The 25,270-nt window shown below is 36.9% G+C and overlaps 1 protein-coding gene and 1 long non-coding RNA gene across 5 annotated transcripts in view; one reads left to right on the forward strand and one right to left on the reverse strand.

Moving 5' to 3' along the window:
* LOC120221503 overlaps nucleotides 1–25,270 on the forward strand; it is a 51,029-nt gene that overhangs the window by 14,530 nt on the left and 11,229 nt on the right. Inside the window, exons 2-5 of the long non-coding RNA XR_005525816.1 lie at nucleotides 8,858–8,932; nucleotides 11,901–12,004; nucleotides 14,093–14,196; nucleotides 16,693–16,754. This is a non-coding gene — a long non-coding RNA (uncharacterized LOC120221503). The remainder of the gene's footprint in view (nucleotides 1–8,857; nucleotides 8,933–11,900; nucleotides 12,005–14,092; nucleotides 14,197–16,692; nucleotides 16,755–25,270) is intronic.
* Nucleotides 1–25,270, reverse strand: part of USP3 (ubiquitin specific peptidase 3) — a 102,075-nt gene that overhangs the window by 4,250 nt on the left and 72,555 nt on the right. For 3 of the 4 annotated variants that reach the window (XM_039218885.1, XM_039218895.1, XM_039218905.1), the window contains 3 exons: nucleotides 22,430–22,536; nucleotides 22,211–22,291; nucleotides 212–330 (listed from right to left, as the gene is read on the reverse strand). In XM_039218885.1, coding sequence (XP_039074816.1) covers nucleotides 212–330; nucleotides 22,211–22,291; nucleotides 22,430–22,536 — 307 coding nt within the window. Of the gene's footprint in view, nucleotides 1–211; nucleotides 331–13,188; nucleotides 13,371–22,210; nucleotides 22,292–22,429; nucleotides 22,537–25,270 lie in introns of those variants that run through there. The other variant, XR_005525815.1, reaches the window with a different exon arrangement.

Below are 25,270 nucleotides of genomic sequence, written 5' to 3' on the forward strand. Positions count from 1 at the left end.
CGATGATGTGGGAGGAAACCATCCCCTTCCACACACTGGAAATTGTGATCAGGATACATTAATTATACATTCTCAAAGATTTATTTACCTTCTGCTGAAAACTAGAGACCAATACAGAATACATAGGCTGGAGTTACGAAAATAATTTGTCTTCTCATTCATCATAAACATTTTCCTCCTCAAAACTGCATTATAATTTGAAAATGCTTACCTTGGGTAGTTTCTGAATCCAAAATTTTTTGGTGGATTTTTGTTTCTTTTTGCATTTGTGGCACATATATAACTCTGTCTCATCGAGTTCTTCTAAGTCAGTAAAACTGCGAAGACAATCTAAAACCAAATTGATTTGGCAACATTAAAGCAGGATGCCTTCTGTAGAGGCAGTGTGCTGTAGAAAACAGACTGAATTTTAAACTGGACAACTCTGGCTCAAATCTCAGCAATATTAGCTCTGGGATCTTGGAAAAGCAGCCTTTCTCAGTTGGAAAATGGACACCAAACAAACCCACTTTGAAGAACTGTTGTGAGGAAAATAATGTGTCAAGTTCCTGGTATCGTGTCTGACATCTGGTAATGATCAATTAATGACAAGTGGTACGGTTGTTGGATTTGCTGCTTTTAATGAAGAATTAGTCTGGATCATTTTCAGAAAAATGGTTTCCTTAATGAAATCAAAGTTTGAGCAGCAGCTTTCTCTCAATATTTTACATTATAGAGGACAAAGTGCCCAAGCTCATAAAATAAGATTCAACATTTTCACAGTCATAACTTAATAAAAAACATGGACTGTAGGAAGCTTCATTACTGGCCTTCCTACTACACCCCAGTGAATCCTTTGTTCCAGGCTCTACTCTCAATCCCCTAGACAAACCACAGATAAATTTTTTTTTTTTTTTTTTTTTGGTCTTTTAAAGGTTTAAGCTGTGTAATCTGGGGTTTGGTATACTGGAGCCCCAAGCCAAATCCAGCTACTGGGCTTTGTAAATACAGCTTTCTTGGAACACAGACACACCCACTCATGTATCTGCTCATCTGTAGCTGCTTTTATACTACAACAGCAGAATCAAGTGGGATGCAGAACTTACGGGCAATAAGGCCTAACATATTTACTGTCTGGCACTTTATAGAAAAAGTCTGCCAACTCCTATTGCAATCAGTAAGGTATGTATTCTGTAGAGAAATAATAATGCCCTTTTTAGAAAAGAATATGAATGCCTGTACCCAGCACTCAAGTAAAGAAATGGATGCTCTCCAGTACCAGAGGAGCCGGACTTTATGTATATGGCATCCCCTAGAGTCTCACAGGTGAACGAACTAAACGGCCATGTGTGGGAGCTCTGTTAGGAGTTTTCCTGTATCTTCCAGCTCACAAACCCCATCTTTCCCCCTAGAAATAGCCATTATCCTGAATGTTGTGTTGTCTTTTTGCTTGCCTCTATAGACCATACATATGCATTTTTAAACAATATAATGTTTAGTTTGAAAAGCCGGGTAGGAAGCACAAACCTAGCTATATACGGAAAAGGAACACTCTGTACTCAAGAGTTTTCAGATCATAGTCCATGCTGGTTTCCATGAGAGACCATAAGCGTGAGCCTAGGAGTGCAGGGGCCTATGTGGGGGAAGGGGTACCACGCATTCTTTGTGGGATTTCTTTTTTTGAGGTATAACTGGCACTATTATTTTCAGCTATACAACATAATGACTTGATATTTGTTTATACTGTGAAATGATCACCACAATAAGTCTAATTAACATCATCACCATAGTTAAAAATTTTTTTCCTGTAATAAGAACTTTTGATTTATTCTCTTAGCAACGTTTAAACATCTAATACAGTATTATTAATTGTAATCACATGCTATATACTATATCCTCATGACTTACTTATAACTGCAAGTTTCTACTTTTTGACCCCCTTCACTCATTTTGCCCACCCCCTATCCTTCACCTCTGGTAACTTCCCATTTCTTTTATCTATGAGCTTGGGGGCTTTTTTGTTGGTTTGGTTTGGGGGTTTTTAAGATTCTACAAAGAAGTGACCTTCATAGGGTATTAGTCATTCTCTGACTTGTTTAACTTAGAATAATGTCCTCAAGTTCCATCCATGTTGTTGTAAATGGCAAGATTTCATTCTTTATGGCTGAAATATTCCATTGTATAAATATACTGTCTTTATCCATTCATCCAACAGTTGCTTCTATATCTTGATTATTGTAAATGCTGCAATGAACACAGGGATCATTTATATCTTCTCAAGTTAGTATTTTCATTTTCTTTGGGAAAATAACCAGAAGTAGAATTGCTGCATCATCTGGTAGTTCTATTTTAATTTTTTGAGGAACTTCAAAAAATTATGTTTTCCATAGTGGCTACACCAGTTTACATTCCCACCAGAGTGTACTCCACATCCCTGCCAGCACTGGTTATTCTTATATTTTTGATATTAACCATTCTAACAGTTGTGAGATGATACTTTATTGTGGTTTTGACTTGCATTTCCCTGATAATCAGTGATGTAGAGCATCTTTTCATGTACCTGTTGGCCATCTGTATGTCATCCATGGAAAAATGTCTATTAGGGTCTTCTGCCCATTTTTTAAACTGAACTGGTTTGGGTTTTGTGGTTTTGCTATTGAATTGTATGAGTTTATATATTCTGGATATTAACCCCTTAGCAAATACTACTTGCAAACATTTTCTCCCATTCAGTAGGTTGCCTTATTTCCTTGGCTGTGCGTAAGTTTTTGGTTTGAAGTAATCCCTCTTTTTTTTTCTTTAAAAAAAAGTTTTTTAACATTTATTTATTTTTGAGAGAGAGAGTGCAAGTGGGGGAGGGGCAGAGAGAGAGGGAGACAAAGAATTCAAAGGAAGCTCCAGGCTCTGTCAGCACAGAGCCTGATGCGAGGCTCAACCCCCACAAGCAGTGAGATCATGAGCTGAGCTGAAACTGGACGCTTAACCGACTAACCCACCCAGGCGCCCCTAATCCCTCTTTTTCTAAGCAGACTTTAAGACCAGTGTGGAGCCCAGTGCAGGGCTTGAACTCATGACCCTCAGATCAAGACCTAAGCCAAGATCAAGACTCAGACGCTTAACCAGATGAACCACCCAGGCGCCTCTGAAGTAATCCCTCTTACTTATTTTTCTGTTGGCTTTGCTTTTGGAGACAGATTCAAAAAGTTACTGCCAAGACGTATGTCAAGGAACTTATCACCTATGTTTTCTCCTAGGATTTTCATGGTTTCGGGTCCTAGGGCTCCATTCTTCAAACCAGTTTTGAATTAACGAGGTAGTCCATTTTCACTCTTCTGCATGTGGCCGTCCAGTTTTCCCAACATCATTTTTGGAGAGACCATCCTTTCCCCTGTATATTCTTGGCTCCTTTGTTGCAAAATGGCCATGTATGGATTTATTTCTGGATTCTCTATTATGTTTCACTGATAAATATGCCTGTTTCTACGCGAAAACCATACTGTTTTAATCTGCGATAGCTTTGTAATTTAGTTTAAAATCAAGGAGTGTGGGGCAACTGGGTGGCTCAGTCGGTTGAGCATATGACTGTTTTGGCTCAGGTTGGGATATCATGGTTTGTGAGTTTGAACACTGGGTTGGGCTCCAGGCTGGCACTGTGGAGCCTGCTTGGGATTCTCCTTCTCGCCCTCTCTCTCTGCCACTCCCCTGATCACACTTTCTTGCTCTCTCTCAAAATAAATACATAAACCAAAAAAAAAAAAAAAAAATCCCAGATGCCTCCAGCCTGTTCTTCTTTCTCAAGATTTCTTTGGCTATCTGGGGTCTTCTGTGGTTCCATACAAATCTCATGATTACTTGTTCTCCTTCTATATAAAATACCACTGGAATTTTTATGGGGATTGCAGTGAATCTGGGGATTGCTTAGGGTAATGTGAACATTTTAACAACATTAATTCTCCCGATCCATGGGCACAGTAGGTCTTTCCATTTGTTTGTGTCATCTTTCTTTCTTCATTCTTAGACTTTCCAGTGTACAGATCTTTTATCTCAGTTAAATTTATTCTTAGGTATCCTTTTTGGTGCAACTGTAAAGGGGCTATCTGATACTTCATTATTAGTGCATGAAATGCAATAGATTTTTGCATAATGATTTTGATGCTGCAACTTGATGAATATGTCTTTTGGTGGAATCTTATTACGGGTTTTTCTATACATAATATGGTGTTATCTTTGAAATAGGATCCTTTTTTCTTTCCTTGCCTAATTGCTCTGGTGACGATTTTCAATACTATATTGAATAAAAGTGGTGGAAGTGGACATCCCTGTTTTATTCTTATCTCTGGGAAAAGGCTTGCCACTTTTCACATTGAATATTATGTTGGGATGTGGGCTTGTCCTATATGGCCTTTACTATGTTGAGGAAGGTACCCTCTCTACCCACTTAAAGAATTTTTATCATAAATGGGTGTTGAGTTTTGCCAAATGCTTTTTCTGCATCTATTGAGATAATCCTAGAATTGTTATCCTTCATTTTGTTAATGTGTTGTATAACAATGCCTTGCAGATGTTAAACCATCCCAACATCCTGGAGCAAATCCTACCTGATTATGGTATATGATCCTTTAGTGTACAGTTGACCCTTGAACAACATGGAGGTTTAGGGCAAGAATCTCCTGTGCAGTTGAAACTCCATGTATTAAAAAAAAAAAAATCCATGTATGACTTTTGACTCCCTCAAAACTTAACTACTGATAACCTATTGTTGACCAAAATCCTAATAACACAATTAACACATTTTGTATATTATATATATTATATACTGTACTCTTACAGTAAAGTAAGAAAAAACATGTTATTAAAAAAAAATCACAAGGAAGGGGCTCCTGGGTGGCTCAATTGGTTAGGTGTCCAACACTTGATTTCAGTTCAGGTCATGATCTTAGGGTTTGTAGGATCATGCCCCATGTTGGGCTCCGTGCTGACAGCAAGGAACCTGCTTGGAATTCTTTTTCTCCCTCTTTCTGCCCCTCCCCCACTTGGACGCACATGCTCATGCTCTCAAAATAAATAAGCTTTAAAAATAATCACAAGGATGGAACTTGAGGGTGTTATGCTGAGCAAAATAAGTCAGGCAGAGAAGGACAGATACCATATGTCTGCACGTATAGGTGGATTAGGAGGAAGTTAACTGAGAACCATGAGGGAGAAGGGGAAAAAATAGTTGGGGAGAGGGAGGGAGGCAAACCATGAGAGACTCTTGAATGCTGAGGAGAAACTGAGGCCTGATGGGGGAGGGCACTTGTTGAGATGAGCACTGGGTGTTATATGGAAACCAACTTGACAATAAACTATTTGAGAAAAAATAAAATAATAAAAATAATCACAAGGAAGAAAAAACACATTTATAGTATTATACTGTATTAGCTGAAACAATTCACATATAAATGGACCTATGTAGTTCAAACCCATGTTATTCAAGGGTCAACAACAACTGTTGATGGAATTCATCTTGCTAATGCTTTGCTGAAGATTTCCGCATCTATGTTAATCAGAAACATCAGCTTTTCTTATGGCGCCCTTGTCTAGTTTGGTATCAAGGCCATTATAATATGACCTTGTAAAATGAGTTTAAAAGTGTTCTCTCCTTGGGGCAACTGGGCGACTCAGTTAAGCGTCCAACTCTTGGTTTCAGCTCAGGTCATGATCTCATGGTTTGTGTGTTCAAGCCCCGCATTGGGCTCTATGCTGAAGGCATAGATACTGCTTGGGATTCTGTCTCCCTCTCTCTACCCCTCCCTTGCGTTCTCTCGCCCTCTCTCTCAAAAACAAAGGAACATTTTTTTTTTTTTTATTATTTCTAGGAGAGAGAGAGAGACAGCGTGAGCAGGGGAGGGTCAGAGAGAGAGGGAGTCACAGGCTGAAACAGGCTCCAGGCTCTGAGCTGGCAGTNTGGGCTCTGTGCTGACAGCTCGGAGCCTGGAACCTGCTTCGGCTCTCTCTGCCCCTCCCCGGCTCCTGTTCCATGTCTCTCTCTCAAAAATAAACATTAAAAGAAAGTTGCAAAAATAAAAAGTTACCTTTCTTAGAAAGAATTTTTTTTTTTAATGTTTTATTTATTTCTAGGAGAGAGAGAGACAGCGTGAGCAGGGGAGGGTCAGAGAGAGAGGGAGTCACAGGCTGAAACAGGCTCCAGGCTCTGAGCTGGCAGTCAGCACAGAGCCCGACGTGGGGCTCGAACCCACGAACCGCGAGATCATGACCTAAGCGAAAGTCGGACGCTTAACCGACTAAGCCACCCAGGCGCCCCAAAAGGAACATTTTTTAAAAAGCATTCTCTTCTTTTGTTTGGAGAAGTCTGAGGATTGATATGAATTCTTTGAACGTTCAAAAGAGTTTATCACTGAAGTTGTACAGTCTCAGGCTTGTTTGTTGGGAGGTTCTCAATTACTGATTCAATCTCTTTACTAGTAACCAATCTGTTCATATTTGTTTCCTCATAATTCAGTCTTAGTAGGTTGTATGTTTCCAGGAATATAACCATTGCTTCTAGGTTGTCCAGTTTCTTGGTGTATAACTGTTCGTAATACTCATGATCCTTTGTATTTCTGTTGTATCAGTTCTAATGTCTCCTCTTTCCTTTCAGATTTTACTTGAGTCCTGTCTTTGTTTCTGTGAGTCTGGCAAAAGGTTTGTCAACTTTTATGTTTTCAAAGAACCAGCTGTTTCGCTTATCTTTTCTATGGTCTAAAGTCTCGTCTGTTTCCACTCCAATCTTTATTCTTTCTACTAACTTTGGACTTGGTTTGTTCTTTTTTCTTTCCTTAAAATGTAAAGATACATTCCTTAAAATGTAAAGTTAGTTTATTGTTTATTCGAGATTTTTCTTGTTTCTCAAGATAGGTATTTAACACTATGAACTTCCCTCCTAGAACTGCTTTTGCCCTTACGTTTTGGTATGTTTTGTTTCCAGTTTCATTTGTTAAAGGCATTTTAAAAATTTCTCAATTTCTTCTTTGACCTATTGGTTGTTCAGTAGCATGTCCTTTAATCTCCAAATATTTGTGGATTTTCCAGTTTTCTTTTCATAATGGATATCCAGTTTCATACTCCTATGGTCAGAAAAGATGCTTGATATGATTTTAATCGTCTTAAATTTATTAAGACTTCTTTTGTGGCTTAACAGATGATCTTTCTGCGAGAATGTTCCATTTCAAGAGGATGTGCACTTGAGAAGAATGTACATTCTTTTGCTTTTGGATGAAATGTTCTGTACAGATCTGTTAAGCCCATCTGGTCTAACGTGTCATTTGAAACCAGTGTTTCCTTATTGAGTCCATCCATGTTGTCCCAAATGGCAAGATCTCATTCTTTATGACTGAGTAATATACATTATATATATCCTATGTTCTTTATCCATTCATCTATTGATGGACACTTAGGTTGCTTCCATATCTTAGCTATTATAAATAATGCAATAAACATAGGCGTGAATATATCTTTTTGAATTAGTGTTTTCATTTTCTTTGGATAAGTACACAGCAATGGAATTACTGGATCATATGGTATTTCTAATTTTTTTGAGGAATCTCCGTATTGTTTACCCCAGGGGGCTGCACTAATTTACACTACCTACAGTGCACTTAGGATTCTCTTTTCTCACATCCTTGCTGACACTTGATGCTTATCTGTTTGTTACTAGCCATTCTGACAGGTATAATGTAATAACGCATTCCGGTTTTGATTTGCATTTCCCTGATTAGTGATGTTGAGCATCTTCTCATATGTCTAGCCATCTGTATGTCTCCTCTGAAAAAATGTCTATTCAAGTTCTCAATTTTTTAATTGGATTTTTTTTTGTGTCAAGTTGTGTGTTTGTGTATGTGTGTGTGTGTATATGTGTGTGTTTGTGTATGTTGTGGATATTAACCCCTTATGGGATTTATCATTTGCAAATATCTCCTCCCATTCAGTAATTGCCTTCTTGTTCTGTTGGTTCCTTTGCTGTACAGAAGCTTTTTATTTTGGTGTAGTCCTAACAGTATATTTTTGCTTTTGTTTACTTTGCTTGAGGAAACCTATCCATAAATATGTTGCTAAGGATGATGTCTAAGAGATAACTACCTGATTTTCTTTCAGGAGTGTTATGGTTTCAGGTCTTATATTTAGGTCTGTAATCCATTTGGAGTTTATTTTTGTGTAGTATAAGAAAGTGGTCCAGTTTCACTTTTTTGCAAGTAGCTGTCCAATTTATAGAAATGTCTTTTCCTCAGTGTATATTCTTGCCTCCTTTGTTGTTGATTAACTGATTATATAGTTGTGAATTTATTTTTGGGCTCTCTATTCTGTTCCACTGATCTCCAAGTCTATTTGTGCTGGTACCACACTGTTTTTTATTAGTATAGCTTTGCAGTATAGCTTGAAATCTGGGATTGTGATACCTTCACTTTCATTCTTCTTTATCACGATGGCTTTGGCAATCTTTTGTGCTTTCATACAAATTTTAGGGTTGTTCTACTTGTATAAGAAATACCATTGGCATTGTGATAGGATTTACATTCAATCTGTAGATTGCTTTGGGTGGTATGGACATTTTAACAATATTCTTCCAACCCACAAGCATGGTATATCTTTCCATTTCTTTGTATCATGTTTGATTTCTTTTATCAATGTCTTAGAGTTTTCAGAGTACAGATCTTTCACTTGTTTGGTTAAATTTATTCCTAGATATTTTATTCTTTTTGCTCCAGGATTGTTTTCTTTCTGCTCCTTCATTACTAGTTATTTGGTGGTTTTCTACATATGCTATCATGTCATCTACAAATAATGCCAAGTTTACGTCTTACCAATCTGGATGCCTTTTCTTTTTGTCTGACACCTGCAGGTAGAACTTCCAGAACTATGCTGAATAAAAACAGTGAGTGGATATCCTTGTCCTGTTCCTGACATTAGAGGAAAGGTACTTACTTTTTCATTATTGAGTTACTATGTTAGCTGTGGGTTTGTATTATGTGACTTATTATTTGAAGTATATTCCCTCTAAATCTACTTTGTTGAAAGTTAAATGCTTTTTCTGCATCTATTGAGATGATGATAGGGTTTTTGTCCTTCCTCTTGTTAATATGCTCTATCACCCTGATTGATTTGTGAGCAGTAAACCACCCTTGCACCCCTGGAATAAATCCTACTTAATTGTGGTGGTTTGTTTTTTTGTTTGTTTGTTTTTGCTGTATTGTTGAATTTGCTTTGCTACTACTTTATTATTTTTGGATCTATGTTCGTCAGAGATACTGGCCTATAGTTTTTTGGTTTTCTTTAGTGTCTTTGTCTGGTTTTGTTATCAAGTTAATGCTGGCCTTGTAGAATAAATTTTAAGTTTTCCTCCCTAGTCTATTTTTGGGGATAGTTTGAGAAAAACAGGTATTAACTCTTCTTTAAATGTTTGACAGAATTCACCTCTTAAGTCATCTAGTCACGGACTTTGTTTTTTTTTATTATTGATTCAGTTACACTACTAGTAATTGGTCTGTACAAATTTTCTATTTCTTCCTGATTCAGTATTAAAGGATTGTAGGTTTCTAGGAATTTATCCCTTTCTTCTAGGTTGTTCAATTTGTTGCATATAATTTTTCATAATACTCTCTTATCCTTTGTATTTGTTATGTCTCCTTCACTTCTGATTTACTGGAGTCCTCTCTTCTTCTTGATAAGTTGGGCTAAAGGTTTATCAATTATCTTTTCAAAGAGCCTGTCTTAGTTTCATTGATCTTTTCTATTTTTTAAAAAATTTCCTTCTACTAGTTGTGGACTTCATTTGTTCTGTTCAGGCTCCTTTAGTGTAAATTAGGTTGAAAATTATTTTCTTTCTTGAGGTATGCCTTTTTGTGATTTCTTCACTGACCCATTAGTTATTTAGTAGCATGTTGTTTTCTCCATCTGTTTTGTGTTTTTCCAAGATTTTTTTCTTGTAATGAATTTGTACTTTCATATCATTATGTTTGGAAAAGACACTTGATAGGATTTCAAAAGACCTGTTTTGTGGCCTAACATGATCTTTCCTGGAGAATGTGCCATGTGCACTTGAAAGGAGTGTGTATTTTACTGGTTTTTTTTTTTTTTTTTTGGGTGGAATGTTCTGTATATATCTGTTAGGCCCATCTGGTCCAATATATCATTCAAAAGCACTGTTTCTTTATTGATTTTCTGTCTGGATAACCTATCCATCCTGATGTAAGTAGGGTGTTAAAATCCCCTGATATCATTGTATTATTGTCAATTACTCCCTTTAGGCTGTTAGTATTCGGTTTATGTGTTTAGATGCTATTTGGGATGCACATACATTTATAATTGTTATATTCTCATGTAGGATCAATCCCTTAATGTAGTGCCCTTCTTTGTCTCATGCTACAGTCTTTGTTTTAAAGTCTACTGTCTATGGCTACCTCTGGTTGTTTTGGGTGGGTGGGTGTGGGTGGTTGGTGTGTTTTATTTGCTTCCATTTGCATGGTATATGTTTTTGTATCCTTTCACTCTCAGTCTGTATGTTTCCTTAGGTCTGAAGTGAGTCTCTTATAGGAAGCATACAGTTCTTTTTTTTAAATCTATTTCATTACCCTATATCTTGTGATTGGAACATTTCATCCACTTACATTTAAGTTAAGCATGATCCTTTCTTGTTTTCTTGCTCTCTGCCCTGGTAGTTTGATGGCTTTATTTAGTGATATGCTTGGATTCCTTTCTATTTTTTGTGTATCTGTATCTACTATAGGTTTTTGATTTATGGTGGCACTTGGGTTCATATATAACACCTTAGGTGTTTAGCAGTCTATATTAAGTTGACGATTCCTTAAGTTCTAAAAGCACTACATTTTTACTCCTCCTCCCTATTACGTATGATATATTTTGCATCTTTGTTTATCCCTAGACTGGTTTTTGTAGATATACTCTATTTTGCTACTGTGTTTTAACCACCATAAATGATTAATCTACTACATTGACTGTGTATTTGCTTTTACCTGTAAATTTTCCATTTATAATTTTCTTCTAGTTACGGCTTTTTCCACTTAAAGAATTCCTTAAACTGCTTAAAAGGCTTGTTTCTTGGTGATAAATTCCTTTAATTGAGTCTGAGAAACTCAATCTCACTCTCTATTCTGAACGACTACCTTGCTGGATAGAGTATTCTTGGTTTGCAGGGTTTTTTCCTTTCAGCGCTTTCAATATATCTTGCCATTTCCTTCTGTCCTATACTTTCTACTGAGAAATCAGCTGATAGCCTTATAGGATCTCCCTTGTATATGACTGTATGTTCTTTTCCATTTCTACTTTTAAAATTCTCTATCATTACTTTTTGTCATTTTAACTATTATGTCTTGGAACGGACCAAGATGGTTCACCTTGTTAGGAGCTCTCTGCTTCCTGGACCTAGATGTCTATTTCTCTCCGGAGCCAGGTTAGGGAAGGTTTTAGCTATTTCTTCAAATAAGTTTTCTACTTCCTTCTCTCTGAGATCCCTATCATGTGAATGTTACTATTCATATAGCATTAATGTGCTATAATGTTTGATGATGTCACTGAGGTCCCTTAACCTATTCTCACTTTTCTTTTTTCTTCACCATTTAGTTTGGTTGCTTTCCATTACCTGGTCTTCCAGATGACTATCTGCTCTTTCTAATGCATTTTTTATTTCAGTTATTGAATTCTTCACTTCTCACTGGTTTTTTTTATTTACTCTTTTAAGTTCTCACTGAGTTCATCCACTCTTAAGTCCAGTGAGTATATTAATGCCATTACTTTCAATTCTCTAACAGTCTATATTGACTATTACCATCTCATTTAGCTCTTTCACTGTGATTTTTGTCTTGCTCTTTCATTTGGGACATGTTTCTCTCTCATGTTCTGAACCTTTGTGTGTTTGCTTCTATTAGGTAGGTCAGCTACATCTTCTGGTCTTAAAAAAGTGGTGGCCTTGTGTAGAAGAGGTCCTGTGGTGCTCTGCAGCACAACACCCCCCTCAGGTCACCAGAACCAGGTATGCCATGGGTGCCCTTTGTGTGGGTTACTAGTGACCTATTATTGTAGGGTAAGACACATATGCCTTCAGCACAGGGAGCTGCAATGGCCTACTTTGCCTTCTGAGGGTGCTGCACAGTTTGGTCCCTATGCCATAGAGATGCCTATCTGAGGCCAGCTTGGGCTCATTGTTAGGTGAAGCCCACATTCAGCCTAGCTGCTTGCAGTTGGCCTCTCTGCCACAGCTGCAGGGGCACAGAAGGTCAGGTTTTGCTCCATTTCTTTTGAGGGGCTTAAACATAAAGGGCGACCACCAAGTAAACGGATTTATGATAAACCAAAATACAACAGAAGACAGGAAAGGCTCATTAGACAATTCATAACTAAGCCATACAAGCTTAATCTGGTTTTTCAAACCTTCAGTTTCTAAAATGGTGACCCCAACTGTCTCTAAAAGCAATCTTGTGTTCTCACACCTCTTTATTGATGCAAGAGGCTCAACAGCCCACACCTGCTGCTGTACTCCCAGACAATGAGGCAGCTTTACTGTCACAACTACAACAAAGTCAGAAGACTGTCCTGTCCAGGGGCAGCCTCTAGATTGAATAAAGAAGCAACATTATATACCTTAGTTGGATTAGTGGAGAACTACCCACATAGTCTTCCCCAGATTGGTTTCTAAAGCTTCTTGTTAGTTCTCCTTAAAACTAATGCCTATTTGTAATGGCTTCTATGGGCTAAAACAGTAACAATCAACAATAATTCTAAATTTCCAACTGCTGCCTTTTATAAAACAGCTTTTAAAACCATTTTTAAGTAAAAATACCCTTAACCATGGTATTGCTGGATAGAATTAGAAGGGACGTTTATTCTCCTCTTTGTATTCTTTTGAATCTTCCCTAAATTCTACAATGAATATACACACTTTATGTCCTTTGATTTTTATTATTGACACATATGTGCATACAGTCGTTTTTTCTCAAAGAGGAAGACTGCCTAGGCACAGCCTACCCGACAGTCACAGATTTGACGCCTGCCATTTTAATTATCTGAAAAGTCTGAATGACCCTGAAATAACTACAGGCATGAACACAAATTTCACTTTCCAAAGCTACTATGTGAAAGTGAATCACACGGCTAATGAACAGTCTACTAGCTACCCGGCATTCACATCTCAGCAAAGCTTTGTGGTTCTCCACTTACCTTCACACCTTCCATCTGAGGAAGCTGCTTAAACTTTTTTCATTTGTACTTTACTGCATTTCATGAGCAAAAAAAAATATATGCCATGGTGGTTTTTGAAACTCCTAAGATTCTCAAAGGTTTCAGGGCATATATTTCACAAGTGTCAGTCTTCCACATTATATAAACTGTTAAATACATCCCTATGGAGAGCAGGGAATAAAACTGGTTTGTTGACATTATTAGATCCCCTTTATGCACTATATAAATTTAGTGAAACAGTAATTGGGAAGTATGTTTAAATTAATCCATATTTTGTTTTACTCCCCCAAAGCAAATACATAATTATAAAAGTGACAGAATAGGTTAAAAAAATTCAAACAACATAAAAGAGCCTGAAAAAGGAAGTCACAGTTCGCTTGCTTCTGGAATGCCTATCCCTAAGAAATCACTGTGAACAGATGGAGTATGCTGCTCAAGAATTTAATACACATCTGGATGTTTATTTTATACAAATTGAATCATTCTATATATACTTCCATGGGATCATGACCTGAGCCAAAATCCAGGGTCAGACACAACTGACTGAGCCACCCAGGTGCCCTTGTAATTTTTAAAATGGGCCACTTTACATGAACATTATTTTGAGTTAAACAAAACCCAGCAGGTTCAGGAAAAGCTCTTTACCTTCCCTCAACTGCCAACTTACACTAGGAAGAGATTCCTCATTACCTAAGAAACTTACCTGCCTAAATAACAGGACAGTCTTTGTTTTCCAAACATCTCTTGTCCCCTTTGAATCCTCAGACCCCTACCCCTCTCCTTAGCTTGTTGAAGCCTCATATTGTTGGTCCTTAGAATTTCATTTCTGTGTGGCTTTCCTGTACATACATACAAAACTAAATTTGATTCTTTGTCCCGCTAGAAGGACCTTGAAGGGCAGAGGAGATTCTTCAAGAGCTGACATAATCAATATGGACACCAGTGCAACAGAGATCCTTGGGACATCTGACATATACCTGGCAAAAGGTAAGATTTCTTACTGTGTCAACCTCCCAAAATCTCTGCCTGCAGAGTCCAACAGAGCAAGAGTCTGGAGAGTCCTCTTTCTCCCTTGCTACATTTAGATTAGCAGAAGAAAATATTGGTAGAACCTACTTTCTTAGGCTTAGCGACTCTGGTTAAATTTGGTAGAGTACTCTTTTGATTACCGATTCATTTCCTCCCAAAAAACGTTTTGGGATTTTTCTGTTTGTGTTTTAAGTCATTTGTCATATGAACTTTGAATATGCACATAAAGACTGTTGCTAAGGGACCTCTTGGAAGCTAAAGTCATTAGGGCACTCACTATCACTACCGCGAGAAGACTCTTGTGATAGGGTAAGATGATCCCAGAACAGGTTAGACTGGCATTAGGTTACCCACTAACCTCAAGCAAACTTACTTGTAATAAGGTACACTGCAAAACAACACACAGTCCCCAACCCTACAGCATATCCCTTCTAGGTATTAATGTAGCTAAACCTTGGGTTTCTTGGAACCAAAGCTGTTAACATCTATATGAGATATTTTTTCTTTCATCTGTATTTTTTCTCATTTATTCTGTATCCTTTAAGTGTAGCTTTATGACCAGTGAGAATATTCTCTTTGTTTTTCACCATCCAGAGGGTGCGTTTACCTAGGTGCACCTTCATGGCCAGTGCCAGCTCTCTCCCTCTGGCCATGCCATCTCTCAGGGTGTTTGTCATGGGAGGTCCCACCCCTTTAGAATCTTTGTCATCTCAGGCACCTGGGTGGCTTAGTTGTTAAGCATCTGACTTTGGCTCAGGTCATGATCTCACAGTTCATGAGTTCGAGTCATGCTTCAGGCAAGCTCCTGCCTGCTTCTGGTGAGCATGAGTCCCACTTCTCTCTCTCTCTCTCTCAAAAAAAAAAAAAAAAAATATATATATATATATATGTGTGTGTGTGTGTGTATATATATATATATTTGCCACCTCAATCACCATTGCCTGTTAATGCTGGTTGCCTGCCCAGTGTTACAGATGAGCAGGCTGTGACTGAAGGAATCTTTTGTTTTCCTGGGAGACCAGAGAACCTGTTTTTACCATCCTTACTGCCTGTGCAATGAATTCCTTTAATTTTGGGAGCAGACTTTTAGATCATGGGGGCTGGATCATCTATGCCCTTTTAAAAGTGAGGCTTAGGGACTCCCTTGACAAAAATAAATGTTCATATTCAGTGTAAAATTCCCTTAAAATCTGGCCTCATCTGCCTGTTGGAAATTCCCTTTTCCTACAAGAATTACAAGGAGCCAAATCTCTAGGTTCAAAGAATACAGGTTGCTCAAGTAGAAGCTGAAAGCCAGGTAATAAGATTGACAAGAGCACATGAGACTGGTAGTAAGGCCTGCTTTGCTCCTACCTTCCAGGGCTCTGTAAGCAGGCTCTGCTAGCCTCGGACATTCCTATGCAATACACTTTGCAGATGTATCCTAGACCCCCTTCTCAGAGAAGAAGAGAAGACCAAACTTTCTCCTATGCCCTCCCACAAATGATCTGCAAAGTCCAGCATTCAGGGGCTAATAGAAGTCAAGACTGAATTATGTATGCTGCAAGAAAGTTTTTGTTAAAATGCTTTAAACGAACTTTACAAAGATAGGTATCTTTCAATTCCCATTTTAATTAAAAAATCTCCCTGATATTAAAAAAAAAGGGGGGTAGTTCTTTGGGAATAACAAACAGTTGCCTTACAAACCTCTACAAAACTAGAAATGCATCTCTAGATATAAGTCAAATCCCAGCTATCTTTACCAATACGTAAATGTCCCCTATTCCCCTCAAAATGTTAGTAGCTATTAATTATAAAAGATCAGCATACTGGAACAAAATTGTCTTGTACTTTAAAAAAAATACATTTTAAACTGCAATTGCCCTGAAACTCTAAAAAAAAAATTTTAATGTTTATTTATTTGAGTGTGAGTAGGGGAGGGCGAGAGAGAATCCCAAGGAGGCTCCTCACTGTCAGCACAGAGCCCAATGTGGGGCTCCATCTCACGAACTATTCTATCATGACCTGAGCCAAAATCAAGAGGTGGATGCTTAATCAACCACCCGGGCACCCCTACAATTATAAATACCATGTCTTTAAAATATAAATACAGCCCACAGTCACCTGAGACTGAAGAAAAAGACCTTTTTAAAATGCATACTGCTAAAATGTTTTGCACCCAGATTCCAGCACCTCTGGTAATAGGCAGATATGCTCCAGATTTCCATTTTCTCCAAAATGTGGGATTCTTTCTCTTTGATGTAAGTTTTCTGTCCCTATCTTCTCTAAGACCTAAAAGCCATTCTTTGAAATACAAACTTTAGAGAAGTTTGTAAATAAAGGGAGGTATTTGGAACTTGGGCCTTAAATGTCCTCTCCACAAACATCAGTAAAAATAAAAGCTAGATTATTTTGTTTCTTGACTGTGTATGTGCATATATGTTACAAATGTAAGATATTTTTCTCTACCTCCAGATGTTATCACCAAAATTAATTTGTGAAAGAGCTCTTTTTGGTTGGTTTGAAGCCAAGAACTTGTAAGTACTGGGAATTCCAAAACTCAGAAAGATAAGAACTAACCCAAATGCTTTCCAAATTCTCATGATCTGGGAAATCCTTCAGTATTAAAGCTAATTTAAAGTTGTTAGTTTAATTAAAAACGTCTTTAGAGAATTATCAGCATTAAATGTAAGACGGTCATTCTACCTGTGTTTACTAGGTCAAATAAGTTCATCTCTGCGAATTTTTCAGGAAAAAATTTGAATTCTGATTGATTTTTGTCTAATGCTTCATGAAGTTTTGTGGGAATTGTTAAGAAATTCTAAAATCCTTGAAAGTAAGTTAAATGATGGGTGAAGTTAAAATAATAAAACCTTAAGTACTGAACATAGGTTCATAAGGTTGTTAGTAAACCTGGTTTGTGTTTTACTGAAAAACTATGTTTTTAGAAATTATGAAGTGTGTTCACAAATTTGCCATTCTAAAGAATACTGTATAACTTCACAATTGCTCACCACTTAGTTTTCACTAGAAACTAAGGTTTCTATGACTTAAGAATTCTAATAAATGTAATTAAGACTACTAGAAAGCTTTGTAAAGGAATTAGGATAAACAACTTTTAGTATCAAAAATACACTGTAAATTTGAAACTTTTTTCTCTTTGCTAAAAGGCCAAGGTTTTCTGCCTAGAAAACAAGGATTCTGTGATCATTTCCTGTTTATCAAGCAAGTCTTTGATTACTTAAGAAAACTGAGTCTTAAGATTAAAAAAGCTATATTTAGCTCACAACTATGTAAGGTTCTATATTTGCCTTTGAAATATCTTATTGTCACTTTGGTTAAATAATTCTTGTTTCATAATGATCTGTGATCCTCTTAATCAGGTATCCAAAACTTTTAATGTTTTTTTTTTTCATACTTCCCAAAATCAAATCCTAATATCAAGTCTTTTGACCCCAGTCTAAGGTGTTCCAGAGCAGTCCTAGAATATTTCAAACTTTTTGTGAGAAATTAAACTAATTAGGTTTATCTGGTATGTTAAATTATGTGGGAAACACTGTCAAATATTAAACCCTCTTAGATTATATTTATGTAGATAAGTTTCTAAACTTACATAAAACCCCTCGAAATCTGATATCCTAGTATGTTATTATGTGTTGTGTGTCACAGAAATAAATAACCAAATTTCCTTGTTCTCAACATTGTAATGAACTCTAATACAGTCACTGTTTTACTCTGATGGTATTGCAGATATGCCTTATCTTCACTGAGACTCCTATAAAGAACTCTAAGTATACAGGTTTCTGATAAGCCTAAGATTATGAAACTGGTAGGAATAGAAAAACTGGATTCAACCAAAATAAGAATTAGTAACATGGAAATGAAGGAACTTTTTAGGATAATTTGAAATTTTATGACTTTTTATTTACAATATTGCTCACTTTCTAAAATGCTGTTTTTCTAAATTTAAAGAAAACCTTTTTCTCTTAAGCTCAATGACTTAGAGCAATTTGATAGAATACTACCACTGAAACAAATTTTATCTTTTTCCCTACCTGAACCCTCCAGAATTCAGAAACTCTCAGTAAGTATTCTTATATTGATTTGCACAAGTTCAAATCTGTTCTCCTGGTCACAGGACACAATTGGAAACACTAGTTGTATAACCAAGATTTGAGAGCTACATGCATAAATTCAAATATGACCAGACAGCTGTAAGGAGCTAGGTTGAGTTTAGGAAGCCAATACAGCCCCCCAGAGATCTCAATTTAGTACCTTGCTTACAGAGTTCCCAGCAGCCTTACCAGGTGAGTAAATGCTGTTACTTCCTGGCAAGTACAGGAACCTCAGGATATTTGAGGAACTCGAGAAGAGAGGAATTCACCCAAATCTATAGGTGTTGCAGAAGTTCTGATGGTGTTTTGTTGGGCGTATGGTCTCAAGAGGCTGTTAAAACTTCAATCTAGAAAAAGCTCCAGGCAAAGCAGGTTTTAAAGTGTCTACATGATCAACTGCTATTCTTGCTCTACTTACATAAATGATCAGGCAAAGTTTTTTTAAAACGACTTATTTTGTAAACAAATTAGTATTAATTTGGCTATCTATGAAGAGTGATTATAGAGTAAATAGGTTTCAATAACACACCTATGAGCTTCTAATTACTGTTTATTACAGTCTAGACTAGATCCTGTTTTCTTCTAGTTTCCTATAATGCCTGGCTATAATTCTCCAAATAACATTTTTTATTTTTCTCCCAACCTTCTACATTGAATTCATCTGAGAAAAATGCCCTTTCCCCTGAAGCCCTCCAAATTAAATACAAATAAATTTATGTAAAGTTCAGAGAAATCAACACAACAGCACACATGCAGGCACTCTTTATGCCTTTTGCTCTGTGGGCCATTCAAAAAGATCACCAGAGACATTCCAACTATAAAGGGGAGAAAATCTGTCAGACTGCCACTGCACTGAAAACCTTCAAGCTTGACATCTAGAAATCTTCTCAACTGGCTACACTCAAAACCTAGAAACCAGCTTAAATTTTGATCTAATCAGTTTCCACAGCAATGCCTCTTATTGAATACCTGACTGCTTGAACTGTAGGCCTAACTTAAGAACACACCTGCATCACGCCCCCCAAAATGAATTTAACTGACCTGACCTATTGGCCAGGACTGGTTCAACAAGACAGAATAATCAACCAGCTCAATTTTAATGTGTGAAACTTCCAGAAGTTTCAGAGGAGGAAGCTGCAGGGGCCCAGGGCAGGCTGCCCCCAAGATGGGCCACTTTGGCATGAACATTATTGTAAGTTTAAAGCAAACAAACCCCAGCAGATTCAGAAAAAGTTCTTTACCTTCCCCTCAACTGCCTAAATTTACATTGGAAAAGATAGCCTGTACCATGAACAGACCATTAACAAGAGATTCCTCTTTAGGAAGAAATTTACCTGTGTAACAACAGGACCACCTTTATTTTCCAAACATTTCCTCTCACCTTCCTGCTAATGGTCTTTCTCCCTTTTGTATTCCTGATACTCCTACTCTTCCCCTTAGCTCAGAGAAGCCTCATGTTGCTGATCTTCAGAATTTCATGGCCTTGTGCATTCCCCATACATATGAAATGAAATTTGGTTTTCTCCTGCTAATCTGTCTCCTGTCAGCTTGGTTTTTAGGCCAGAAGAAATGCTTCCTCCCCAATGTATCAGTTCTATACTGCTGGAAGAAATACTACTTGATCTTTTTATGTTATTGAACTACAGTATTAGATTCTACTATTAGCTATTATTATATATAGGATTCTTTGCTCTATAATAATGAGATCTTTCCTTTTTGATGCTCTTTGTCAGACTTTACAAGTGGGGTTATTTTAGCTTCTCATAATACACATGCTTTTAGTTAAATTTCAAATTCCAGAGATTTTTCTCACCATCATTTTTCCTTTTTAAATGAAAACTAAGCTCATCAATTGCCATCCAAAAAACACACAAGAAATCCTTGCACAAAGCAGGTAAAAGCATGTAATAGGTAATCATGTCTCCATCTCTGTTTAATAAAGAAATGCATATTGACTAAAATTCATCACACTCTGGATGTCACAAGAGAAGTAGTACCTTTAATTGATAATAGTGATAAACAAAGAATGAGAAGTTACCCAACTCTACCATCTAGTTTTTTAAGCCAACAGTAATCTCTTTAACAAAATAAAGATCAAGTCTGAAAATTCAAAGGAAAACCAGCTGAGAATACAGGAAACCTGTTTCCAGCCAAACCCTAAACCCCTCCCCTGAAGTTAAATCCCAATCACATCAGATTTCATAGAGTCTACGCCAAGAAAAATACGATTTGGGAAACAAGGCAAATGCCATTTGCCACCTGTTTGTAGTACCCATCAACCACTTTAGCTATGTCCATACTCTCTCTTCTCCTGGATAGTCTCAAGAAAGGTCTTTCAGTATTGCAGCATTTTGGGATAGGTAATAAGTGAAATGCCACAAGGACTAGAATAACCATGTGTATAACTAATTCAGGATAGGGGCGCACAGCACAGTAGGGAGGCAAGAAACGTGGACAAACCAGGGTCTCTGGATTTTCCAAGATTGTCTGGACTTACTGGTTTTGTTGAACATTAGGAAATATTGTCCAGATATATATTCACATACTGAAGAACACCTGTGAGTTTTTCTTAACTAATGTCAATATTACTGTTCTCATTGAAAAAAATTATAAAAAGCCATATCCAGTTTAGATAAGAGTTTGATGATAATTTCTCACTGCTTTCCTTGCCAAATGATCAAATGTTTATCTTATGATTAAGTTAGCTTGTGGTCACATGCCATCAATATAAAGAGAAAATAATATGATATCTGATACCAAGTATACTATGATATTTTCAAATCCTGTAACCACCTCTTGTAGAGGGAAGAGGAGCAGATGGGACTTGCTTAATATATTCTATACTTGTGATCAAAAGAGACCATCAATACTGTTGCAAAGGTGGGGAACTGAAAGCACCTACGAAAGGTTTTCATACACAGAGTTCCTTTCCTGTCCAGTGTCTTGGACAGTCTCTCGCCCTGCCCCACCCGCTGAGAGATTTCAACAGACTGCCTGAGGGACAGCGCTACACACCTCTGTGGCTCCTTTTTTAACAAAACCAGATGCTTCCCAGTGTACCTCTGACACAGAGAAGCCTGTCCTTCCCTCAACAGTTTTTTAATTTACATTTTACCAACCACCTATGTGGTGTGACCTTGACACCGTAGTTTTAAACCAATTAGAATTTTTTGTAGGAAAAGACTGTGTATGTGTGTATATGTTTAATATATAAAATATATAAAAATTCTTATGACAATGCTCCCTAGAACAGTTAAAGAAAAAAGAATTACTTTTAGTGAACAGACAATTCAGGGTAGAAACAATGTTATTTGCCTTCAGTGTAGAGTTACCAATAAAAGAACTCCTTAGTTTCCTTTTATGATCAACAAGAACAAGTAGTCACTTAAGTGACTGGCCAAAGATCAGTCATTTGCCTTGACTAAAGAGGTTAACACTCACCAAGGAAAAAATCTGTTCCAAATCTGTTCCTGGGCCTCAGGCTTAACGAACAGATATACCATCAACAGACTTCTGAAACTCAGTCACAGAACCGAAAAAATAACACCATAACATCTAAAACTTAGCTGAATGTTCTTTCCTCCTAGGGATACTAGTGGTATATCCACAAAATGAATTCTATTTCATTAGGTCAGAAACTGTTACAGACTCTCAATTTTAAATCAGTATTAAAGAAAAAGATGAGAAATCCCTTCGGCTTGATTTAGTATCTCTGGCACACATTCTTTTGTTCAATAGGAAAAGACATACAGGTTTGACTTTTGTTATAAAACAAATTGATTAAAGCAATTAACAACATAGCACATGCAGATGGAGTTTATGAGTCTACTCTGCTATTTCAGGGGAAAAATAATTCTACAACATTAAAGTAGGTTTACCTCGTAATGAACAAACTGGTCCATTTTCTTGATTCTTAGAGCGCTTATTTCTGAACTGACTTGGAATATCTAATGAAAGGTCTTAAAATGAAACAGGAAAACAGCTGTTAAAGACATATACCACATTCAGAAAAGAATTTCAAAAACTGATTTGTACATTTATCTCTTTATCATCAGTTTAATAAATTATTATAATGCCACATGCCAAATATGTCTTACCTAGGAATGGATCAAACTTTCTAGATTCTGTCCCACATATGAGGCAGTTAACCTCATTCTGGAGAATGCCTCCAAATATAGCCGTGACAACTGTAGATGCTCCATTTCTAAAGAAAATCACCACACATGAAAATATCTCAGTGAAAAATAAATATGTATAAAAGTTCCTATAGGTAACTTCCTTTGAGGAAATATGTATGTCATTTATTTAACATTAAGTATTTTAATCAAATTATGAAATAATACAAAAACTTTACTGCTATAGAGAGGTCTACCAAATAAAAGGTTTAAGCCACTGCCCACCACCCCCACCACAGCACCACTTACAATTCCACTGGTTTCTCCAAAAGCCACTAACAGTGGACATTTGCCATTACTAACAGATCACGCATATGCCTATACTCAGGGCAAGAGGACCCTTTTCCCCATACATATATCCCTCAGAAAAGAGGGAAACCACCTTATATTTAACTTTTTGGAAGGTCTCTCATACGGAACTCTCTCAATTACTCTGAATAACTTCACTCAGGGATAGTTTTAGATTTTTTAGATGGTCAACTGTCAGACTGAGGAAAAAGAAGAAATTTAATACGTACTAATTACTGATGGAGGTGTGACTTCACAGTTGAAGGCTAGATGTTACTGTCAACAAGTCTTTTAAAAAGCTCACTTAAAGTAATACTGTAAGTAATTACCTTGTTGAGATCAAGAATATACAACTTTAAGAATGATTAAAAAAACACCACCAACTGTCCTAAAGTACTTAACTTTTTGTGCTTCAGTTACATCACATGTCACACAGGAATAACATCTCCCTACCTCAGACGGCTGGTGTGAAGATGAAATGGAATCTACATGTACAGTGCTTTCAGACAAGTGCTTACCAAAAAAGAAAGCCCTCAAATTACTTCAAGGCTTTTTTATTAGCATAATAATTAGGCTCATATCTGCCTTTTGCTTCCTCCCCCCCCCTCCCCCCCTGTATGACTTGGGTCATGGTTCTTTTCAGATACTTAAAAATAATTTGGTGACATAAAATTGAAATATAACTATGACTACTATTTATAATATAGGCTAATGTTTCTTGCTTATTTGAAATATAGGCCTTGAACATGTACCTCTCACTCTTTGGGACAGCAGTATGGCATGCCACAGTACAAACACAGAATGGACACAAGAACCACCACCAAAGTACACCATGAAAGTAGGATTAGCAAACACTTAGAAAACACTTAATCTATGCTGAACTACATTCAAAGTACTTTCCATTTATTAAATCAATTCATCTGCAAAACAACTCTGAAACAGATACAACTATTCCCATTTCAGATCCCATTTGAGATCCAACTTGGCCCAGGGTCACACAGCTGATCTGGTTTAAGTAGATGCTCTTAACACTATGTTCCTTTTCTATTTTTTTTTTAATGTTTTTAATGTTTGTTTATTTTTGAGAGAGAGAGAATGCAAGCAGGGGAGGGGCATAGAGAGAGGGAGACACAGAATCTGAAGCAGGCTCCAGGCTCTGAGCTGTCAGCACAGAGCCTGGTGTGGGACTTGAACTCACCAACCGTGAGATTATGACCTGAACTGAAGTCAGATGCTTAACCAATTGAGCCACCCGAAGCCCCACTATGTTCCTTTTCTTCACTTGACCAATATAATATTAATGGTTTCTCAGGTGGTTTCAACTGTTTGCTATCACTGATAGTACCTAGAGCAAACACTTATATATTAACCTTTGTGAACTTACATATTCAGTTACTTAAATCAATAGATGCTCCTTTTTTGCTAATAGCAGTTTTAGGTGGTTTCTCTATCACTTGCAAACAATAATCCTAAAACACTTAACCGGGCTTTCTGATTGGCTCCAAAATTAAACCCACTGCAACAATGAGACAGACAAAATCTACTCAAGCAATTATATTATTTTAAAAGTTTGCTTCCTTTTCCATAAAATGGCTTCTGTTCCTTACTGGCAAAGAAATACACTGCAGCTTCATCTTTTTTTTTTTTTTTTTTTTAAGTTGCTCATGAGATATAGAGATTTAGTAAATTAAAAAAGGGAAGATACATTGGAACTGACATAAAGCCATTTCAGGTTTCAGGTTTAATATCTATGCCATAAACACAGGACACACCAAAAAAACCACTGAAATAAAGGGACTATGACCCTTTCATACTGATGTTCTCATACAATGAAAACCTTAAATAAAATGGAAACTGCTTTATTTCTTTCTCTGAGAAAAGGTTACTAATCAAGTCTTGACTGTGATGTGTATGGCATTAAGTTTAGGTACACAATGATTTAAATAATCTCAAAACTGCTTTCCCATTTATTCTAACTACACCAAGAGTGTTTAAATATTAGTCACTCAGACAGGCGCACACTGTTAGGGTCCCTTCTATCAGCATTAATGATTTTCTATGTACTAAAAAGACCACATCTATCATTTATTTCTACCATCTCCATCTTCAGTAGGGTTGGCTGTGTTTACACAAGTAAACAGATATTGCATAGGAGACCTTTTTTGCAGTTTTAGCAAATATGATCCTTAGATCCTGAACGATAATTTTCTTCTGTTCTTAACTCACTGATGGAACTTACTATTCTTTAAAATACCATGAAAAGATATGGGCTAATACTGAAAACTCATTAGTCACTAGAAGATCATCCTAGGACTGTTACACATTGTGACTCCATGAGGATGCCCTGGGCATCAAATAAAATAATAACATATGCCCTCTTACTTCACACAGACTATCCTTGATAGAGGCCCAGTTCAATATTCTTAGTATATGAAATACCATCCTAAAATACAAAGCAGAATTTTTCACTTAATA

This window comes from Hyaena hyaena, unplaced genomic scaffold (genome assembly GCF_003009895.1).
Source record: "Hyaena hyaena isolate Hyena2069 unplaced genomic scaffold, ASM300989v1 scaffold_15, whole genome shotgun sequence".
Classification (NCBI taxonomy): domain Eukaryota; kingdom Metazoa; phylum Chordata; class Mammalia; order Carnivora; family Hyaenidae; genus Hyaena; species Hyaena hyaena.